Source organism: Caretta caretta, chromosome 2 (assembly GCF_965140235.1).
Source record: "Caretta caretta isolate rCarCar2 chromosome 2, rCarCar1.hap1, whole genome shotgun sequence".
Lineage (NCBI taxonomy): Eukaryota > Metazoa > Chordata > Testudines > Cheloniidae > Caretta > Caretta caretta.
In genome coordinates, this window is record NC_134207.1 from 266,356,239 (window position 1) to 266,378,041 (window position 21,803).

Consider the following 21,803-nt stretch of genomic DNA (forward strand, 5'->3'; position numbering starts at 1 on the left):
CAGCTAGAACAATGGGTGCAGGGGATTTGCTTTATTGCTCAAATCCTGGCTGGATTAGCACACACACATGCTGGGAGGAGGAGGGGGAAGGGAGATGCCACTGGCAGAAGAAAAGATGAAGCAATCGTCTCTTATTTCCCAAATTACAGTTCAGGGCTTCACATTCAGCAGGGTTCTCAGTAACACACAGGCCCAGGTGACAGACTCAGGATATTTTTACTGCTGATGCCAGCCTGGTATAACCAAGCAGAATTTACGCTTTCCTATTTACATGTGCCGTTAGGTCCAGAAGTCTCCCACTGCCTGTGAAAGGCAGCATGGCTTTTAACTGTCTGGCCTCAAACAGCACTTGAAGAGCCAGATGCTGAGCTGGTGTAAATTAGTGTAGTTCCATTGACATCAGCTGGGTGTCTGGCCCAGGACATTTGGTGCTTTTCCTGTTCAAAGCCCTTTACAAATACGAATTGGATTGAAACATAAGATGCTCTCACAAAGTGCTGGAGGAGTTCGTTTAGAGATGTGACAGGTGTAGGGTGGCCAGACAGCAAATGTGAAAAATCGGGATGGGGGTGGGGGTAATAGGAGCCTATATAAGAAAAAGACCCAAAAATTGGGACTGTCCCTATAAAATCGGGACATCATCTCACTCTAGATGGGTAGACTTCAAGGGCAGTGGTATGTGAACGTAACGCCTTGTGTGAAGCCCGTCGAACTGAAGGGGAGTCTTTCCATTGACCGTGGATTTTGAATCAGGCCGCTAGATCCGAAGGTAGCTAACATGTGAGATAAACTTGTTTATTCTGCTCAGTCACATGCTTTCTCTGCAACCACCGACCGGGAATCTTGTCTGCTGCAGGGGATGCCAAAATTTTGTCTGCCAACTGTCTCTTCGGTATAAAAATCTCCTGCTTGGCATATGTTGCTTCTGATAATACCCTGTTACGCCTGACTACCAACACTGATGGCTTCGGCAGGCATTCTGTCACCTTGAGGACCCCCTTAGTGACCGGCATCCTGAGCAAAGGGCTGGTCTAGGTACCTGTGACGATAGTGCTAAAGCGGGACGTAAGTGGGGCCCAGTGCTGGTCCTCTGGACCGGGGTGAATTTCCCCCTATGAATATTTCGCTCGCCCCTCGGATTTGCTGCCTCAGAGCAGGTTCAACGCTGCCGCTCATGCTGAGCCAGCTCCCCCTCTGCTTCTGCAGTCCCTGCTCCAGGTTTGAAAGACACCTTAAGAAGCCTTGTCAGTGTGCAAAGAACTGAAATTGTGATTTCTCCAGGCTGTTGCCAATACTAGGGTCCAATCCTGACTCCTAGATTCATACGGTTTTAAGGCCAGAATAAAAGGGTGGCAGAATCATTTTTGGTGTCAGACCGAACAGCCCCAGTGTTTTCAGTGTGATGGAATTTGTACCTTTAATGACCCTGCTAAGGGATTTGGTTCCTTTTGGTGATCTGTGTGTCTGGGGAGATGGGAAGGGAGCTGTGAGGTTTGCTCAAAGCTGTGCTAGGTGCCTGATCTATAGTGGGTGTATCTGGTAGGGAGAAACCTTGGGGCAGCTCCAGCTTGTTCTTTAGGCTGAAATTCACCCCACACTAGAGAGTCTGCACAGGGCCTGGAGCGTCCTCAAGCCTTTAACATGGGATGCCATCAGTCCCTCCTTGCTGGAGTACGTTAAACCCAGAGCTAGTAATTTCTTTACGTGCTCATTATTATTATTATAATTTGTGTGGCCGTAGCACCAAGGAGACCTAGTGGTGGACCAGGACCGCATTGTGCTAGGCGCCTTACAAACACAGAACAGTCAGATGGTCCCTGCCCCAAGGAGCTTGCAGTCTAAGTACAAGACAAGGGACAACAGCTGGAGACAGACAGACGAGGAAACAATGGGACACTACTCGTCAGCATGGTAGGTAGAGGTTTCAGCACATTGGCAGCCCAGCTGTTTTTCGTAGGCATCACGGCAAAGGAGAGTTTTGAGGTGCGAGCTGCAGGTGGATTATGAGGTGGCCTGGCAGATGTTTATGCGGCCATCTCACGAGTGCCTGGGGCAGCCTGGGAGAGAGCAGGAAGGCAATACATGGGCAATGGAGGCTAGCAGCATAGGCTCACCAAAGGCGAGCAGTGACAGCTCAGTAACGAATGAGAAGAGGATAGGGAGGGTGGGGATCGACCATGAAGGGACTTGAAAATGAAAACAAGCAGCTTATGTTTGAAGCGATAGAGAAGGGAGCAGGGCCGGATTAAGGCAGGGGCTTTAGAGGCTGCAGCCCAGGGCCCTGGCTCAAGGGGGTCCCGCAAAAATAAATCAAGGCAGCAATCTCTGGGCTGCTAAAAGGGGTGCTCAGGCAGGCTGTCTGCATGCCGTGGCCCCACACCACTCCCGGAAGCGGCTGGCTGCTGGCATGTCTCTGTGGCTGCCCCCCTCCCCTCAGGGGCCGCAGGAACGTGCCAGCAGCTAGCCGCTTCTGGGAGCAGCATGGGGCTATGACAGACAGGCAGCCTGAGCCCTGCTGCGCCGGTGGCTGGGAGACACTTGTGGTAAGCGCCTCCCGGGCGGAGCCTGCACCTCGCACCCCCTCCTCCACCCCAACCCCCTACCCCAGGTCAGAATCCCCTCCTGCACCCAAACTCCATCCCAGACCCCTCTATAACATGAGCGCACATTGTTTATGACATGGGTAAGAGCGTAAGAACAGCCACGCTGGATCAGACCCATGGTCCGTCTAGCCCAATATCCTGTCTTCCGACAGTGGCCAATGCCAAATGTTTCAAAGGGAATGAACAGAACAGGGTAATTATCGAGTGATCCAGGTCCAGCATGTGTGGTGTGGGTGTCAGGATCTGTAATCAGAGTACAGTAGGAAAGGCACTGTACCATACCATCCTTCTTTCCTTCCGTTCTCTGCTTGAGACTCAGTCGTAAGAAATGTTAGTTTAAATGATGACCAAACAGAGCTGGAACAAAAAATCACTCATCTCTTTCAAAATCTTGGCCCAAAGCTGACAGCTCTGACTCTGCATACGCAGACGGAGCTGCTCTGCTGAGCAAGGGGTTGGCATTTTGTGGCACTCCTACTCCTCAAAGGAGGAGCAACGTTTTACTTGGACTGAAGATAAAACTTGAACTGAAGATAAAAAAATGATTCTGGAAACTTTTGCAATCAACATCGAGGCAAGCAAATAGGCCATTGATGAACAATTACATTAGTATAAGAACATTTGATATAGAATCATAGAATATCAGGGTTGGAAGAGACCTCAGAAGGTCATCGAGTCCAACCCCCTGCTCAAAGCAGGACCAATCCCCAACTAAATCATCCCAGCCAGGGCTTTGTCAAGCCTGACCTTAAAAATATCTAAGAAAGGAGATTCTACCACCTCCCTAGGTAACGCATTCCAGTGTTTCACCACCCTCCAAGTGAAAAAGTTTTTCCTAATATCCAACCTAAACCTCCCCCACTGCAACTTGAGACCATTACTCCTCGTTCTGTCATCAGCTACCACTGAGAACAGTCTAGAGCCATCCTCTTTGGAACCCCCTTTCAGGCAGTTGAAAACAGCTATCAAATCCCCCCTCATTCTTCTCTTCCACAGACTAAACAATCCCAGTTCCCTCAGCCTCTCCTCATAAGTCATGTGTTCCAGTCCCCTAATCATTTTTGTTGCCCTTCGCTGGACGCTTTCCAATTTTTCCACATCCTTCTTGTAGTGTGGGGCCCAAAACTGGACACAGTACTCCAGATGAGGCCTCACCAATGTCGAATCGAGGGGAACAATCACGTCCCTCGATCTGCTGGCAATGCCCCTATGTATACATCCCAAAATGCCATTGGCCTTCTTGGCAACAAGGGAACACTGTTGACTCATATCCAGCTTCTCGTCCACTGTAACCCCTAGGTCCTTTTCTGCAGAACTGCTGCCGAGCCATTCGGTCCCTAGTCTGTAGCGGTGCATGGGATTCTTCCATCCTAAGTGCAGGACTCTGCACTTGTCCTTGTTGAACCTCATCAGATTTCTTTTGGCCCAATCCTCTAATTTGTCTAGGGCCCTCTGTATCCGATCCCTACCCTCCAGCGTATCTACCTCTCCTCCCAGTTTAGTGTCCTGTGCAAACTTGCTGAGGGTGCAATCCACACCATCCTCCAGATCACTTATGAAGATATTGAACAAAACCGGCCCGAGGACCGACCTTTGGGGCACTCCACTTGATACTGGCTGCCAACTAGACATGGAGCCATTGATCGCTACCCGTTGAGCCCGATAATCTAGCCAACTTTCTATCCACCTTATAGCCATTCATCCAGCCCATACTCCTTTAACTTGCTGGCAAGAATACTGTGGGAGACCGTGTCAAAAGCTTTGCTAAAGTCAAAGAACAACACATCCACTGCTTTCCCCTCATCCACAGAGCCTATATTATAAGCTCATTTTGGTTGCAAGGTATCCCTCTGGGCTTCGGTTTTCCCATCTACGAGGGGGTTAATAATTAGAGCTGGCTGGAAAACTAGAATTGCATTTCACACAAAAATCAAAGTTTTGTATGTTTTTTTCATTCCATATTGAAACAAAACCAAGGCATTTCAATTGTTTTTTTGCAAAAACCTCCAGCCTAGTGAACTTCACTCTTCAGATTTTCCCCCTGCATGTTCACCTAGATTACCCTGAGCTTTATTTTATTTATTTTCAGTTTTATTCCAGTTGGATGCACCTACTTTCCTCTGAGTCTCTCCCTAATCCACTATGCTAGTCCTGAACCCCAGCCACTGCATAATTTACCATCCTTTCTCACCCAAGTAACAGTCCCCTTGAAGAACTAGCCCTTCATGCTCAGTTCCTGTACTCTGTGGGCCAGACACAGACAGACCTGCACCGGGAGGGGCTCCACTCACAGATCTGACTGCAGACGCATCTCTAATTGCCCCGTATGGGCACTGCAGGAGATTTGAACCTTCAAGGTCTTGAGGCTTGATCTAAAGCTCATTGAAGTCGCTGGCCAGACTCCCACTGATTTCAACAGGCTTTGGATCAGGCCCTTGCTGACTCGTGCCCTTTTTGCTCACATGGTTTCCCTTGGGATAAAAACAAAACTTCATCTTAATTTAAGTGATGGACTGAACGTCAAATCAGGGAGAAGAGCTTAAAAGGTGAAAAAGACAAACCAAAAGGCTGTCTTCTCCCTCAGCTCAGCGTCTGCTGCTAAGCAGTGAAAGTGGTGGCTGCTGTGGCCACAGTGACCCACCCACATGACCAGGAAGCCTTTCTCCATCCAGTGCTGGGAAGGGCCATCCTATCACCCCACTAGGATACGCCCTGTTTGTTTACTCTGACCTTGGGAAATTTGTTCTTTGTGCACTTGGGTTTTTCCCATAAGCTGTTGCTTCCTTTTGCAGAAAATATCTGTTGGCAAATATGCTCGTGCAAGCAGAGGTGGGAACTCAGAACTGATGAAATCTTCTGTATAGGCTGCACATCCCATGTTCGCTTCCAGTTTCTTGAGGACAACAGCCCTTGTGGCTCTCTGGCAGGCAAACCCACTGCTAGGTAGATATCTCACTGCACCCCCTGTGCTAGGGATGGTCCTGCTGCAAATTTACCAAAATAGGCTTCCTAATTGAAATCAGCTCATGATCCTCAGCTCATGTGAATGAGAACAGCTGTTAAAGTTAATGGATATACAGGCCTTTATACCAACAGGGAAATTAGCCCATAATGAGAATCACTGGTAAAGTGGAGGAACTAAGTGCATTTGGAAGCTGCATGCAAAGTATCTGATTGATAGGGAGATGCAGGAAGGTTGGTCCAAATTACAGAAGCTGCAGAGAAGAAGGTTCTTGCGCAAACAGTGATGTGGCTATGAGGAGAGGCACAGAAGAGGGAGGTTCTGTGGACGGCAGGCTGGAAAACAACTGTTCAATTTTGTGAAAAAATGTTGAGATTTGGACAGTTGTTTTCTTTCCCTTGTCAAATAAAAACAAAACCTTTAATTTTGTTTTGCAAAAAAGTGAGTAAGAGTGCCCCACCCCAGCATAGCTAAGAGCCCAGTGGTTAGAGCTGGGACATAGAAGACCAGGTTCATATCTGTGCTCTGTCTGAATTACTCCACATGTGGGCTACTCTTATTCTGCTGTAGCAGTGTCTTTTTCCAAATTAGCTTAATCCACTTTGGAAGTGGACTAAGCTAAACCAGAGTCCATACAGAGTTATTCCAGAATCACTATTCCACTTTAAATTGACACCCTCTCTACTCTCTGACAACATAGCTTCCCGTAGACATCCCCAAATTTGCACTGGCTCTTTTCTTCTCTTCCAGATCATTAATGAAGCTGTTTACAAGTCTGAGCCTCGCATCAAACCATAACGTGTCCCATTAGACAGACCCCACAACCTCATGCCCTATTTATTCCTTATTTACAATTGACCAATTTTCAGTGCACGTGGCTGTGTCCCTACCCAAGCCAATTTGAATTAGTTTTGAGAATCAGATTTCTTGAGACAGTTTCAAATGCTTTATCAAAAGCCACTTATATCCCACTGACCACTTCCTCTTCATCCACTGGTCCTGCAGTTCTGTCAAGCACAGCAAACAAACGATCAGATCTCGTCTTCTATGTGATTAGAGTACATTCTCTCTGTGTCCTCTGAGTGGGACTCTCACAATACTTTCCCTCTTACATAAAATACAGTAAACAGTGTGGACGGTATTCCTGGCTGTGAAGTCCCCTTCATCAGGATTCTGCTGCGGGATAAGACCAGGAAGTCTCAGGATTCTTTCTTCAGCTCATTTCTTGCACATTCTGGCTGATTGTTTAGCTACAGTTTTGTAATCCAGGCAGGACGGACGGGGTTTGTAATTGAGAATTCCATCCCTCCCTGCGCGGTTTGTGAATTAAAACTGGTGCCAAGCAGAGTTTGGCAGCAGTGCGTTCATACCACTTGCTTCTCTATCAGTGGGTTGCTGAAATGCTAGAAGTTTTGGACGTGTCTTATAATACTCCCCTATTAGCCTGTCTGATCCTTGAGTCATGCTTTTCTTTAATCCACTTATTATTATTGTTTGTTATGATTACTTCTTTGTATTATTGTGACATCTTAATCACAAAACCATCCTTTCTCTAGCCCAACTTTCACCCGCAGCCCCAGGAGTGTCTCTTGCATGTGCCCCTCTGGGCTTAGGTTAGATGCAGAGTAGCACTTGAATCACAGTTTGGATGCTGATAATTGAATTTGGCCAATGGTTTGCAAAATCTGTCGACTCCTTCTCTGACTTCAGGCAAGTCACTTTATCTCTCTGTTCCACATCTGTACATAATGATCCTTCTTTTCTCTCACTCTTCGTCTGAATTGCCTGTTTAGACTGTAAGCCCATAAAGGTAAGTTCTCTTTCTATCTGTATGTACAGCGCCTAACGCAATAGGGCCCTGATCTTGGCTGGAACCTGTAGGTGCTAGTGTCATGTAAAATAATCAGAAGAATGAGATGCATGGTGGTGGAGAATCTGGTCCAGTCTTTAGTTTCTGGCGCTCTACTGAATAGTGGTTGCTCTGAGGGTCCCATTGCAGCTTTGTTGCAGCCCTAAGGTTTGGCACTGCTCAGCCAAGGGGCCTGCAAACATTTGCAGTCTCCTTCTTGCATGTGAATCTGTCAGATATCTCCCTGCTTTCTCCTTGCAGATCTCCAGCACAAACCTGATCACTGACCGCTGCTTATCCTAGAACTCCAGCTTAACTGAAATTTGGGGGTGTCGTCCTCTAGGTTTGCCTTGTGTTGACAGGGTGTCTGCACTAAATTCTGAATTTCCAAGCATGCAGCACAGGCTCCTCCAGCTCCAGCCCTTGCTGGCCTTAGGAAACTGACCAGCATTTATCCTTCATTGAGTCCAAGTCCCTCAAGCAGCCTCTTTCTTCAGACTTCGCTGGTATAGCTTCACTGGTCCTCTGCATGTGGAGGGCAGCTGCCTCCTTCACTGCCTTTGGGGAGGCTAGCCCCCGGCTCCGTCCCTTCTGCCCATGCCCTCCCCACAGCCAGAGCCCTGAGACCCCTTCCTCCCCCCTGTGGCTGGAGCCACAAGGCCCCGCCCCCCCCCAGCCCCAGAGAAGCGTGCCCCCTCTTGGCCGCAGCCCCAAGGCCCCCCCGCTGCCGCCGCCTGGCAGAGCCCCGGACTGGTCTCCCCGCCCCAGTGAAAAGCGTCTGTTAGAAGATGCTTTTGATATGCCCCATGCAGGTTCTGGGGTGGCCGAGGAGGCAGTATGGGGCATAATAAAGGAAAAACTTCACCACTAAACCCGCAACCAGGGGTCCCGTGGCTGCAGCAGCGCCGGGGGAGGTAGAGCCTCCCATGGCCTATTATGCCCGCCGCCCATGCACGCCACCCGTACTTCTGCGCTGCTGCCTTCAGAACTGTGTGGCTGGAGCGTGGTGGCTGCTGGCCGAGGGCCCAGCTCTGCAGGCAGCAGCGCAGAAGTAAGGGTAGGGTGGCGATACTGTACCCGGCCACCCTTACTTCTGCGCTGTGGCTGTCGGTGGCACTATCTTCAGAGCTGGGCTCCTGGCCAGCAGCCGCAGCTCTCCAGCCACCCCGTTCTGAAGGCAGCACCACCGCCAGCCGCAGAGCAGAAGAGTGGCAATACTGCGGTTCCCCTACAATAACCTTGTGACCCCCCCCACTAGTCCCTTTTGGGTCAGGACTCCTACAGTTATAACACCATGAAGTTTCAGATTTAAATATCTGAAATCATGAAATGTATAAAGAAAAGGAGGACTTGTGGCACCTTAGAGACTAACCAATTTATTTGAGCATAAGCTTTCGTGAGCTACAGCTCACTTCATTGGATACATACTGTGGAAAGTTTAGAAGATCTTATTATATACACACAAAGCATGAAAAAAATACCTCCTCCCACCCCACTCTCCAGCTGGTAATAGCTTATCTAAAGTGATCACTCTCCTTACAATGTGTATGATAATCAAGGTGGCCCATTTCCACCTTGATCATCATACACATTGTAAGGAGAGTGGTCACTTTAGATAAGCTATTACCATCAGGAGAGTGAGTTTGTGGGGAGGGGTGAGAAAACCTGGATTTGTGCTGGAAATGGCCCAACTTGATTATCATACACATTGTAAGGAGAGTGATCACTTTAGATAAGCTATTACCAGCTGGAGAGTGGGGCGGGAGGAGGTATTTTTTTCATGCTTTGTGTGTGTATAATAAGATCTTCTAAACTTTCCACAGTATGCATCCAATGAAGTGAGCTGTAGCTCACGAAAGCTTATGCTCAAATAAATTGGTTAGTCTCTAAGGTGCCACAAGTCCTCCTTTTCTTTTTGCGATTACAGACTAACACGGCTGTTACTCTGAAACATGTATGATTTTTAAAATCCTATGACCATGAAATTGACCAAAACGGACTGTGAATTTGGTAGGGCCCTACTTATCAGGCTCTGATTTATTTAGAGGCAAAGTTAAGTGGCGTTAATCACGGAATTGTAAGACTGGAAGGGACCTTGAGAGGTCATCTAGTCCAGTCCCCTGCACTCAGGACAGGACTAAATATTACCTAGACCATCCCTGACAGGTGTTTGTCTAACCTGCTCTTAAAAGTCTCCAATGATGGAGGTTCCACAACCTCCCTAGGCAATTTATTCCAGTGCTTAACCACCCTGTGACACTGTATCTCAAGGGAACACCCTGCACCCCCATGTTCATCCTTATGATATGATTGTGTGGTATCCAATGCAAAGCTTGTCATGTCGGGTGTCTTTGGAAGGCTCATGATGCACTGAGCATTGTTGTTATAGTAATGTTATAGGTTGTAATTTCATGTATATAGTTATGAGGCTGAAAATGTGTCCACGTGGCTTAAACCAAGCCCAGGCAAAACTCACCAGGAACAGTTCACACCTCATCAGGGCATGTATGGGACAAACCCAGCCCAGCCTCACAGCAACAAAGGACACTGGCCTGAGTAGCAACAAAGGATCTGTTGGACTCTCGAGTGAGTCACCCCCCTTCCTTTGGACAGTTTGGGACTACAATGAGGTCATGCTCACTTGAAGTGGAGGGGCAAAGCCAAGAGGGAAGAAAGAACATGATAAAAGGGAGAGACATTTGCCATGCTCTTCCTCTCTCTTCCACCTCCATCTACAGACATCATCACCAAGTGACTAAAGCGTTGCTCAAAGGGGAGTGCCTGGCTGAAGGGCAACAGCCAGCCTGTGGTGAGAAGCATCTATGTTTGTAAGGGCACTGAAAGTGTTAAGATCAGCTTAAAATGCATTTTGCTTTTATTTCATTTGACCAAATCCGACTTGTTGTGCTTTGACTTACAATCACTTAAAATCTATCTTTTGTGGTGTGACAGGGTCAGGCCAGATGGCTACAGAAGAGTTATAGAAGGCAGATATATCAGCCCCAGGTTAAGTAGGTCCCTTGCCCCTGGATAAGGTAACAGGGAAGGTTCCAGAACACCTGATCACTGGTTGTGTGATTTGTTCTCCACTCCCAGACAGGGTAGAAAGTCAAAAAGGGAAAGGAGGGCACTGATACAAGCCATGGCTGCCCAGCAGGAGGCTACCCGTGTCAAGGCAGCCGCCCAACAGGAGGCAGTGTGGCTGCAGCAAGAGACTAATCGCCAGCTGATGGACCAGACTGCTCAAGACTGGGCTATGTTGTGGGAACTGGTAAATCATTTAAAGGCCCTTACGGAGATGAACCATGGCCATGATGGGACACGGATCATACGGGCCAGCAATTGCCCGCAGAAAATGATGGGGGAGGATGACATAGAGGCATATCTCCTGGCCTTTGAGAGGACAGCCCTACCGGAGGCCTGGCCTCGAGATCAGTGGTCTGGCATCCTCACCCTATTCCTGTGTGGGGAGGCCCAGACGGCCTACTATGATCTGTCTGAAGACTACCCCCAGCTGAAAGCAGAGATCCTGGCCAGATCTGGGGTAACGACCGCAGTGCGGAGCCCAGCGGTATCACGAGTGAAGTTACCAGGAAAACAAAACCCCGCTGTCCCAATTGTTTGATCTCATCCATCTCGCACGAAAGTGGTTACGAACTGAGTCCCAGAGTCCAGAGGAGATACTAGAGGTTCAGGTCATCGACTGGTACATGAGAGAACTACCGCCAGACCTTCGCGCCTGGGTAAGCCAGAACGAACCCTCCGCCTACGACGAGGTTGTTGCGCTGGGAGAAAGACGAAGGACAGCAAGGGAGCTGACCCGACCAGTTAAGAAGCACCCTGGGTTAAACTAGCAGCACCAAGCCCTAGAGCTCGGGTGACTGGGCTGCCAGGAGAGCCCAGGTGGAAAAAGAGAGGGGCTGAAGGCCCACCAGAAGCCACAAAGAGTCGGAGCACTGAGGGGGAAGAGGATCGTGATGTTAGACTGCCCAAACCAAGAGACCGGGGAACACCTAGGGCTCCATACAGATGTTACGCCTGCGGGAAGTGGGGACACATAGCTGCACAGTGTCCCAATGCCGAGGAGCCTATGCAGTGTAACCTGGGGAACTGGGCAGACCCATGCTCCCTAATCCACCTTGTGGGGGCCTCACTAACCCCAGATATGTACACCAGACCAGTGAAGCTAAATGGGGTAGAGACCACGGCACTGGTTGATTCAGGGAGTGCTATCACACTTGTCTCGGGGAAGCTCGTGAAGCGTAGTCAGCTGCTGTGGGCTAAGTGTACGGGGATAACATGCGTCCATGAGACAGTTGGTTATTACCCCACCATCCCAGTAAAAATCGAGATTCAGGGGAACACTATTGAGGTAGAATCAGGTGTAGTCCCTAAACTCCCATACCGGTGCTCATAGGGAGGGACTTCCCAGGGTTTGGAGATTTACTCCCAGTAGGGGAATTGGAGAAAGGGGGAAACCCTTAAGTCAGTGAGGCATCCACAGTAGGCTGTCAACCCCCAATCTTCTCTGAAATATCCCCAGATTTGTTCTCCATTCCCAGACATGGTAGAAAGTCAAAAAGTGAAAGGAGGGCAGCTAAGGCCTTGGGAACCCGAATACTGACCCAAAGCCAGAGGGTCGCTCTTGTAGGTAGGCGGACCCGAGCAGCTGAAAAGGAGGCCACCCAGGAGGGAGAAGCACCCAAGTCTGACCCACACCCTAATGCCTCTGAAGCAGTAGAGACAACAGAGACTGGCCCCTTAGATCTTGGGCAGATTAGCCCCGGGAGAGGAAATTTTGGACGGGACCAGGCTGAAGACCCAAGGTACGACAACATTAGGAAGGAGGTGACTGAAATAGATGGGGTCCCCGTGGAAGGGAAAACCCAGGGACCAGGACCCTACCTCATAATGAAGAAGAATCTCTTATACCGGGTTACACCAGTACAGGGGCAGAAGGTACAGCAGATCCTAGTACCTCAAAAACACCAGAATGCTGTATTAAGTCTAGCCATCTTTTTGGGGGGCATTTGGGGGTAGAGAAGACCCTGGCACGGGTCCTGCGATGATTCTTCTGGCCCAGAGTACATGAAGAAGTGCGGAGGTACTGTGTGTCCTGCCCGGAGTGTCAGCTGCACAGTCCCCATCCCCACTTGAGGGCACCTTTAGTACCCCTTCCCATCATAGAGGTCCCCTTCAAGCGAATAGCCATGGACCTAGTGGGACCCCTGGAGAAGACAGCCCGGGGCCACCAATATATACTTGTCATTCTGGATTATGCTACTCACTACACAGAAGCTGTCCCCCTGTGGAACACGGCCTCTAAAATGATAGCTAAAGAGTTGGTGGGGATCTTTGCCCAAGTGGGGCTACCAAAGGAGATATTAACAGACCAAGGTACCCCATTTATGTCGAAGCTAATGAAGGACGTTGGTACGCTGCTCCATATACATACCCTGAGAACTTCAGTCTATCATCCGCAGACCGATGGGCTGGTAGAAAGGTTTAACCAAACCCTCAAGGCAATGATAAGGAAAGTGGTAAGTCGAGACAGGAAGGATTGGGACACGCTACTACCCTACTTTATGTTTGCAATCCAGGAGGTACCTCAGGCCTCAACTGGGTTTTCCCCCTTTGAATTATTATACGGACACCACTCCCATGGCATACTAGATATCACAAAAGAAATCTGGGAAGAGGAACCCAATGAGGGGAGAAATATAATTGACCATGTGTTGCAGATGCGAGAATGGATAGCCCAGGTCACCCCTATTGTATGGGATCATTTGGAAAAGGCGCAGGAGGCCCAGCGAACCCCTTACAATTGCCAGGCAAAAGTCCGACCGTTCCAACCAGGGGATCGGGTGATGGTGTTGGTACCCATGGCAGAAAGCAAGCTTTTGGCCCCATGGCAGGAGCCCTATGAGGTGGTTGAACCCACTGGGGAAGTGACCTACAAGGTGCGGCAGCCAGGATGCCGGAAACAAGAACAAATTTATCACATTAACCTCTTAAAGCCTTGGCACCAACGAGAGGCATGTGTAGTGGCCCAAGAGACACCAATCCAGGGAAATAACATGCAGGAGCAGATCAGGATATCCACTGATCTGACACCAAACCAGAAGAAGGAGGTAACTGAGATGATCAACTGGTACCAGGATTTGTTTTCAATCAAGCCACGTCGGACCACCGAAACATATCACCACATTATCACAGACCCTGGGGCAAAGGTAACTTTAAGGCCCTATTGGGTCCCAGCGGCAAAAAGGGGGAGGAGATCAAGGCCGAGGTGAAAAGGATGTTGGAGCTCGGAGTCATCGAAGAGTCCCACAGTATTAGGGAAGTATTTCCTAATATCTAACCTAACTCTCCCTAGCTGCGAATTAAGCCCATTGCTTCGTGTCCTACCTTCAGTCTCCATGGAGAACCATGGATCCCCACCCTCTTTATAACAGTCCATCACATATTTGAAGACTGTTATCGGGTCCCACTCAGTCTTCTTTTCTCAAGACTAAATATGCCCTGTTTTCCCCTCCTTTCCTCATAGGTCAGATTTTCTAAACCTTGTATCATTTTGGTTGCTCTCCTCTGGTCTCTCTCCAATTTGTTATGTATTTTTTAAAGTGTGGCCCCCACAACTAGACACGGCATTCCAGCTGGGGTCTCACCAGTGCCCAGTAGAATGGAACAATTCCCTCCTGGGTCTTACATATGACACTCCTGTTAACACACCCCAGAATGAGATTAACCTTTTTCAAAATAGCATCCTGCAATTTGGCTCATATTCAGTTTGTGATCTACCATAGCCCTCAGATTCATTTCTGCAGTATTGCCACCTATTCAGTCATTCCCCATTATGTATTTGTGCATTTGATTTTTCCTTCCTTGGTGTTGCACTTTGCACTTGTCTTTACTGAGTATTATTTTGTTGGACTCAGAAAAGTTCTCCAATTGATCAAGGTGATTTTGAATGTTAATCCTGTCCTGAAAGGGCTCATAACCCTTCTCAGCTTGGTGTCCTCTGCAGATTTCATAAACATACTCTCCACTCCATTATCCACCTCATTAATGAAAATATTGAATAGTAACGGACCCAGGACAGACCACTGGAGACCCCATTAAATACACCCACCCAGTTTGACTGTGAACATTCATAAATACTTTTTGAGTATGTTTTTTCAACCATTGTTGCAGCCACCTCTTAGTATTTCATCTTCACCACATTTCTCTCATTTACTTATGCAAATATCATGTGGGACTGTGTCAAAAGTTTACTAAAATCAAGATATAGCACATCTACTGCTTCACCGTATCCACTGGGCCAGTAACCTGACAAAGAAAGAAATTAAGTTGATTTGGCATGAATTATTCTTGACAAATCCATTTTGTCTACTACTCATCATGCTGTTCTACTCTAGGCTCTTACACATGGATTGTTTAATGGTCTGTTTGAGTAACTTTCCAGGTATCGAAGTTAGGCTGACTGTCTGTAATTCCTCAGGTCCTCTTTCTTCCCGTTTTTAAAGAGATGTACCATGTTTTCCCTTCTGTAGTCCTCTGGGACCCCACCCATCCTCCATGAATTCTGGAAGATAATCGCTACTGGTTCAAAGTTTGCTTCAGCTAGTTCCTTAAGTATCCTAGGTTGAATGGCGTCCAACCTTGCCAACTTGAATACATCTAACTTATTTAAATACTTTATCTGTTTTTCCCTATTCTGGCTTGTGTTCCTTCCCGCTTCTTGTTAAGCACCTGGTCACAATCAACTCTTTTAGTGAAGGCTGAAGTAAAATAGGCATCAAACTCCTCAGCCTTCTTGATGTCATCTGTTGTTAACTCTCCTTAAATCTTACATAGCAGACCTGCACTTTCCTTCATCTTACCCTTGCTCCTAATGTATTTATAAAATCTCTTCTAATTGCCTTGTATGTCCCTTGCTAGGTGTAACTTATTTTATATCTTAGTATTCCTGGGTTTTTCCCTACATTCTTGGCTTGTTCTTTTCTATTCATCTGTAGCAATTTGTCCCTGTTTCCACTTTATAATGTTCAGGTCGCTAAAGAGTGCCTGATGCAGCCGTATTGTCCTCTCAGGAGACTTCATGTCATTCATGACTCCAAATTGATAGATTTTTAAGGCGAGAGCATAAGGGCGGCAGAATCAAGTTTGTTGTCAGGCCAAAGAGCTCGTGGGTTTTCAGGCTGATGGAATTTGTACCTTTAATGACCCGGCTTTGGGATTTTGTCCCTGTGGGTTTGTGCACAGGAAGGTGGGAAGGGAGCTGTGGGGTCCTCTTTCATGATCAACACCTCGCTGAAAGCTGTGCAAGGAGCCTGAACTCTACGGGTGTGCCTGGTTGGGAGAAACCTTGGGGCAGCCCCATTGTGTTCTTTCGGGGAAAATTCACCCCATGGCAGAGGGGCTGCAAAGGGACCTGAGCACCATCAACCCTTTAACACAGGACATTGTCAGGCCCTCCTTCCTGGAGTGTACTAAACCGCCAGGGAGTGATTTCTTTGGGTGTTATGGGCTACCTGTCTCAGAGAACCAAAAGGGCAAAGGGCGTTACCCACTTTCTAGATGGAACCTGCAGTAAATTGGGGAGGTTAAAGCATTACATGGCCTGAGTTCTAAATTTTCCAAAGTGACAATTGATTTTCGGTGTCTCAAAACTTAGAGAGACTTTGAAGGGGCCACATTTTTGGAGGGCAGCTGCTCAGCACTTTCTGAAAACCAGGCCCCTTTGAGGACATCCCGTGTTGGGCACCCATAGTTGCTAGTCACTTTTAACAAGTTGGACCTTAGTGTCTGGATCTCTGTTGCAATAGGGCAGGGGCTGGGTCTCTTTAATGAGGATGGCGTGTGACTCCTCGTTGGGGGGTTTTCATTGGCCAGTAGCAAAGTCAGGTGACTCACTCTGGTTTATATCCCTAATCTCCTCCCACAATATGGAAGCAGAGGACAACAGTTTAGGTTTGCAGAATGGCAATTTATTACGCACAGGAGCCCTGGTGAGCAGCCCTGCAACAGCTGCTAAGCGGCGGATAGAAGCAGACACTCTGAAGCTGTTGAGATTGTTATGAGCCTGTTTTCCGATGGTGCTTCCAGTGGAGGAGAAATGGAGCCACATCTGGGTCTGGCAGCATCAGCTCGCTTATATCTCCTCTCTTTCTGGATCTACTTAGGGAAAGACGATATCTACAGCAGCACGAATTATTTTCTCTTTATGTCGACGAAAAAACCTGCCAACTTTTCTCCTGAATCTACTCCAGCGGCCCCGTGTGACGATATTAGGCTAGAGAGAAAAGAAGTCAGGGTTAGCATCTCCACGCAGACTGAAACTGGCTCCTGCAGCTCAGGGAATGTTACTTTGTTCCCTCTTGTGTTTCATTTGTTATTAGCAATGACTAGAGGCCCCAACTTTGAGGAGGGCTGCGGTAGTTGCTGTAAGACACGCACAGTGGGCGACAGTCTCTGCCCCAAGGGGATTACAGTCCAGATAGACAGAGGGGGAAAGGGTGAGGGGTGAGAGTGTGACATGCCTGAGGTCACACAGCTGGTCAGTAGCAGAGCAGGAAGTAGAGCCCAGGTCTCCTGAGTCCCAGTCCAGTGCCCTCTCCCCTGGAGCACATGGCCTCTCCAGAACAAAAGAGAGCATCCAACCAGTGTCACTGTGGGCCTAGGTGGCTAGTGGGGGAGAGGAGTAGCCTTCAGGAGTGTTCCCGTTGGACTCTGGACAGGGGGTGACATCGCTCTGTGGCTCTGAGGGAGGGGCAGGAGCTTGCCTGCTGCGGGGACAGTGTGCTAGGGCCGTGCCATTGAAGGCACAGGATTATAGACTCAGCCCTTATCCCCTGGCCCTTTACTGTCTGTAACCCTTACGCCCACTTTGGGTAGGTCCCTGCTGTAGAGCAAGAAGAAAGGGCCATGCCTGGGGCCTTTTGTCTGGTGTGTGGGACCCAGGGGCCATTCAGTGTCTGCATCATACAACGTATGTAAATGTCACTGCCAGACAAAGGCAGGTGGTGAGGATCCTCCCCAGAGCCCCCTGCCCTTGCCCCGCTCCCAGGCACCGTCTGGAGCTTTAGGTTTCTTATGTATCCCAGTGAGATTAGAATTTGCTCCCTGCGGTTTTGCTGGCGGCTGTAGGGTTCCATCTCCAGGCCTGTGGGGCAGGAGGCCTTTGCCAGCTCACTGCCAGCAGGTGGAGCTGGACACTTGTTCTGGGAACACTTGTGCAGTGTGAAATACCTGGCCAGGATCTCAGCGAGGGAAACCCTTAACCTTGTCAGCCCAGCTGTGAGCAGAGAGGAGGCCCTCTCGGCCACTCACCTCCTCAGACGCCTCCTCGCATTTGATAATGACGGAAGCAGGGTCCTGTTCAGTGGAGAAGAATCCAGAGCAGTCTTTGACCAGCTGTAAGGGAGAGAAAAGAGACCTCAGCATCTTACTGTCAGGGAGCGCTAACGCTCAGGCCTCTTGCATGTGGAGACCTGCTTCCCAGGGTGGTTTGGTCACAAGTTAAGGAGGACGTTGGGAGGCTCAGTCTTCGGCCTAGTTTGGACATCACCCTGGATCAGGACCCCATTGTGAGAGGAACTGTACAAACACAGACCAGAAAGATGATCCCTGCCCTGAGGAGCTTTCAATCTAAGTAGCCTTTGCTCATGTTCAATAGTTCCTTACTTTGCGAGCAGTCACTTTACGATTCCTTGTGTACTCCAGAAGAGTGAGAGGGGCCCACAGAGAACAGCATATGGGTAAATGTAGACATAGACAAGGAGAGAATGAGCCAAAATCTGTACTCAGTTGAGCCAAGTGAAGCAGGATTTCTGTTAGGGCAGAGCATACCTATAGAACTGGAAGAGTGGACGTGCAGTTAAAGCACTGGGCTGCCATTTAGGAGACCTGGGTGGAATTCCCCACTCTGCCACTGTCCTGGTATGTCACCCTGAGTGAGTCAGATCACCCACCAGTGAGACGGGCATAAGAGCACTCCCTCTCGGCCAGCCTGTCTCTGTCTGGTCTATTTAGATTGTGAACTCTCTGGGGCGGAGCAGGGACTGTCTGAGTTTATGCAGCACGTGGCACCATGCAGCCCTGATCTCATTAGGAACATCAGTGTACCATGAATAATATTTTACACGAACTGCATCCCCTTCTCTGTTTGACTTCACTGAGGGTTCCCCGGTAGAACGGTGCCCCAGCTGACAACAGCAAACTGGAGATTAAAAACCATCCAGTCCTATAATTAGGGGATGGATGAATGGATGGATGTTGTTTGTGACATTGATGTAAGGATTGGTAAGGAGGCTACTGTGGAAAAGGCACTGTCCCATGGCCCCATTCCTTCCTTTATGTCTCTGCTGGAAACACACATTTTCTGTGAGGCTTCGGGACCTGACAGATGCTATTGGTCAACTTAAGGTGCAGAGGGAGGTGTCTCTATGCAGCAAGTGATCCTTACCCCATCTTCTTTGAATTCACACTGGCTGATGTCGCGTTTCTCTTTTACTGGACACACTGTCTCTTGAACAGTGAATGTCAGCGGTTGGATAGTTTTTGAAGACACGTCCTAAGAAGAAATTCAATGAAAGAACAAAATAAACATTCACTGTGAGCAACAAGGCACCAGGCTCCACTTTGGCCTTGTAATTATTTTCTATTCTATTACAGTATCGCCCAGAGCCGCATTGTGCTAGGAGCTGTTCAAACACATACGCAGATGAGGCCCTTATGCAAAAAGATTCCAGTCTAAGCACAATGTAAGTATTGACTTGTTCTAGTCCAGTGGTTCTCAAATTTATTTGATCACACCCCCCTTCTTTGTATCTATAGTCATTTATCTCTCCCCGCTCACCTACCACTCAAATACATAGACTGCTTCCCAGGGGATCAGAGAGCAGCGGCTGCGGGGTGGGCGTCCAGCTCTGTAGGCAGCGCCCCACCAGCAGCAGCGCAGAATAAGGGTGGGGTGGCAATGTGAAATATCACTTTTCACAGCACACTTAGTGTCCCGTTGCCACTCTTACTTCTGCACTGCTGCTGTTACCCCAGGGCTGACAGCCAGGTTCCCACTGCCCAGTGCTGACAACGGGAGCCCTGCCATTGCCTCCAGGTGAGTGATTGCGGGACAGGGAAAAGAACCCAAGCCTGGGCTGTCTCCTGGTGAGGGATGGAGGGATGGGAGGGAGAGCCTGGGTGGCAGGATTCTGGCAGTGACTGACTCGGGGCAGTGGCATTCAGGCCGTGACTGTCCCGGGGAGGCAGGGCCTCTGGCTGTCAGCCCCAGAGTGGCAGGACTCCATCTGTTCCCTTTATCCCCTCCCACCACCGCCCGGGTGTGCACGGCCCTTCTGCATGAGCCCAATCCGCCAGGTCTGACAGTATGTATTTGTACAGCACCTAGCACAATGGGGCCATGGTCTTGGCTGGAACCTGTAGATGCTGCTGGGATATAAATAATATATCAATTCGGTCCCTCCAGGAAGAATAGTGCCCAGCGCTTTGTTGCCACTTAATAAATAATGACAATAAGGGATTATCAAATGTCTTTACATTAAATCTGTCTTCTACATATTACTAAATTTGAATTCTCTGCATAAGGAGACCCAGGGAGGCATTTAATTCAAACAATTTTTCCTCTTAAACCTTTTTAAACCTTCCGAACTCCATGCTTTTAATGACCAATAATCAGTATTTATTTGTAAAGGCTCAGAACCCAGACAAAAAAAAACAAAACAAAACAAGTGTATTACTTTAAGAACACTGAAGAATTTAGTGAGCCCATTGCATGATTTTTTCAGGGCTGACTCATTCTCTTTGAACACTTATGGCTGGCCACCGCCTTTGTGCCAGGCGCTGTACAAACACAGAGTAAGACGGTCCCAGCCCCGAATTGCTCAGAGTATAATTCAAATGGAAAACAGGCTCTGCCTGCTGTATCTGAATGAACTGCTGCTCTCAGGCCCTTCCTCTGCAGTGGCATCAGGAAGCTGCTGTGTGGTAATACAGGGAAATAGCTGTCTGTCTGCTACCCGTCCCTGCACATATTTCACACCCTCTTTATAACCAATTTTGGCCATGCTGCTTTCAGTGACTCGAGTTGGCTGGTCTATAAATTCCCTGTCGTTCCCCTTCCCCTAACCACTGCCTACTTGGATTGTGAGCAGAAACTGTCTTTCATGAGTGCCTGGAGGGTACCTAGCCCATAGCCAGCACCACCAGAAATCAGCCCTGGATAATAACAGTAAGGGTGCAAATACCAGACTGTAGGTACAGGAGTCTAGCATCAGAGGCCAGCGATTTCCCATTGACCTGCTCTATGAGCTCAAGCGGCATCGAATATACACAGGCCACAAAGCGATTCCCCAGGTCACTCACCCAGTCTGGCTGCGGCTCAGCTTCCAGGAGCCGATAGGCCAGTGTTATATCTGGATCTTGGTTGTAGAGCTGAACTGCAGCTAAAACCGCATCCTCGTGGGTTGGCAGAGGGGATGATGATGGTGTGGGGGCTGCTGTGACCACCCCGAGAATCAGCAGGACTTTCAGGCAGGTCTCCATCGTATGCCCTGTGGGATTCAGTGAGAGCTGGGTGGGCAGCCCAATCACCCCTGGGGGAAGCCCTTTTATACGCTGCCTCCTCTGTATGGGCTAATGCCTCATTGGCTGCCTGCTTCCGTCCTCCCTTAACAGGTGACTTTTCCCCATCCATCTGCAGGGCTTTTCCATTGGCCACCCTGATGGAGCAGGCACAGAGGGGAGGTCGGTAAGAGGAAAAGGAGGATTTTTTCAAATAAATTGCTGAAATCGTGTGCACCAATTGCAAAACAACCCATGGTAGTGGTTAGGGGGTGTCCAGGGCCCCCTGTATTGGGAAGGGCTGAGCTACGTGTCTTAATTCTGTTGGGCCAGATCCTCGTCTGGTATAGTTGCCATAGCTCCATCGGCTTTCATGGATCTACGCTGATTTACATGAATAGAAGACCTGTCCCCTAAAGTCCAGACAACCAGAGCTTTACCCAACAGCTCTGTCCAGAAATCACACAACAAGCATTCCCCTAGAGCCAGTCAGTAGGCCCAGGTCATTGGTTTTGATGGTGCCACCACTAAATCCAAGGGGACTGTACAGTGCATTAACAATGGATAACCACACATCGGACTGCTCCTGACAGGCCAACCTGCTCTTTTGTATCCCTAGCAATGGGGCTCCCTCGTATCCAATAGGAGGACCCTGTTGCAAAGCCTGAGAGATTTTTCTATCATGAAGTCTTCCTATGAGTCAGCCTAACCCATCCTTTCTTAATGTTATCCCATTGCTCCTAGTCATACCCCTAGCCCCCTTTCCAAATGTTTCCCCCTCTCACGGGGTTAAGTCCTTTGTAGGCTG

The 21,803-nt window shown here is 48.8% G+C and overlaps 1 protein-coding gene across 1 annotated transcript; it reads right to left on the reverse strand.

Moving 5' to 3' along the window:
* Positions 1 to 16,382: 16,382 nt before the first annotated feature.
* LOC125631117 (cathelicidin-2) lies at positions 16,383 to 21,091 on the reverse strand. The gene is made up of 4 exons (XM_048837334.2): positions 20,798 to 21,091; positions 18,882 to 18,989; positions 17,747 to 17,830; positions 16,383 to 16,709 (listed from the first exon to the last, which is right to left on the reverse strand). Exons 1-4 carry the CDS (start codon positions 20,975 to 20,977, stop codon positions 16,596 to 16,598), a joined length of 486 nt encoding a protein of 161 aa, XP_048693291.2. The 5' UTR covers positions 20,978 to 21,091; the 3' UTR covers positions 16,383 to 16,595.
* Positions 21,092 to 21,803: the final 712 nt, after the last annotated feature.

What these genes read in the sequence shown, in the direction of transcription:
- LOC125631117 (XM_048837334.2), bottom strand. Translation starts at nt 20,977, where the DNA reads ATGGAGACCTGCCTGAAAGTCCTGCTGATTCTCGGGGTGGTCACAGCA. An exon ending in CTGAGCCGCAGCCAGACTGG is followed by an intron (nt 18,990 to 20,797) that starts GTGAGTGACCTG and finishes ATTTCTTCTTAG; the next exon opens with GACGTGTCTTCAAAAACTAT. An exon ending in GTGAATTCAAAGAAGATGGG is followed by an intron (nt 17,831 to 18,881) that starts GTAAGGATCACT and finishes TCTCCCTTACAG; the next exon opens with CTGGTCAAAGACTGCTCTGG.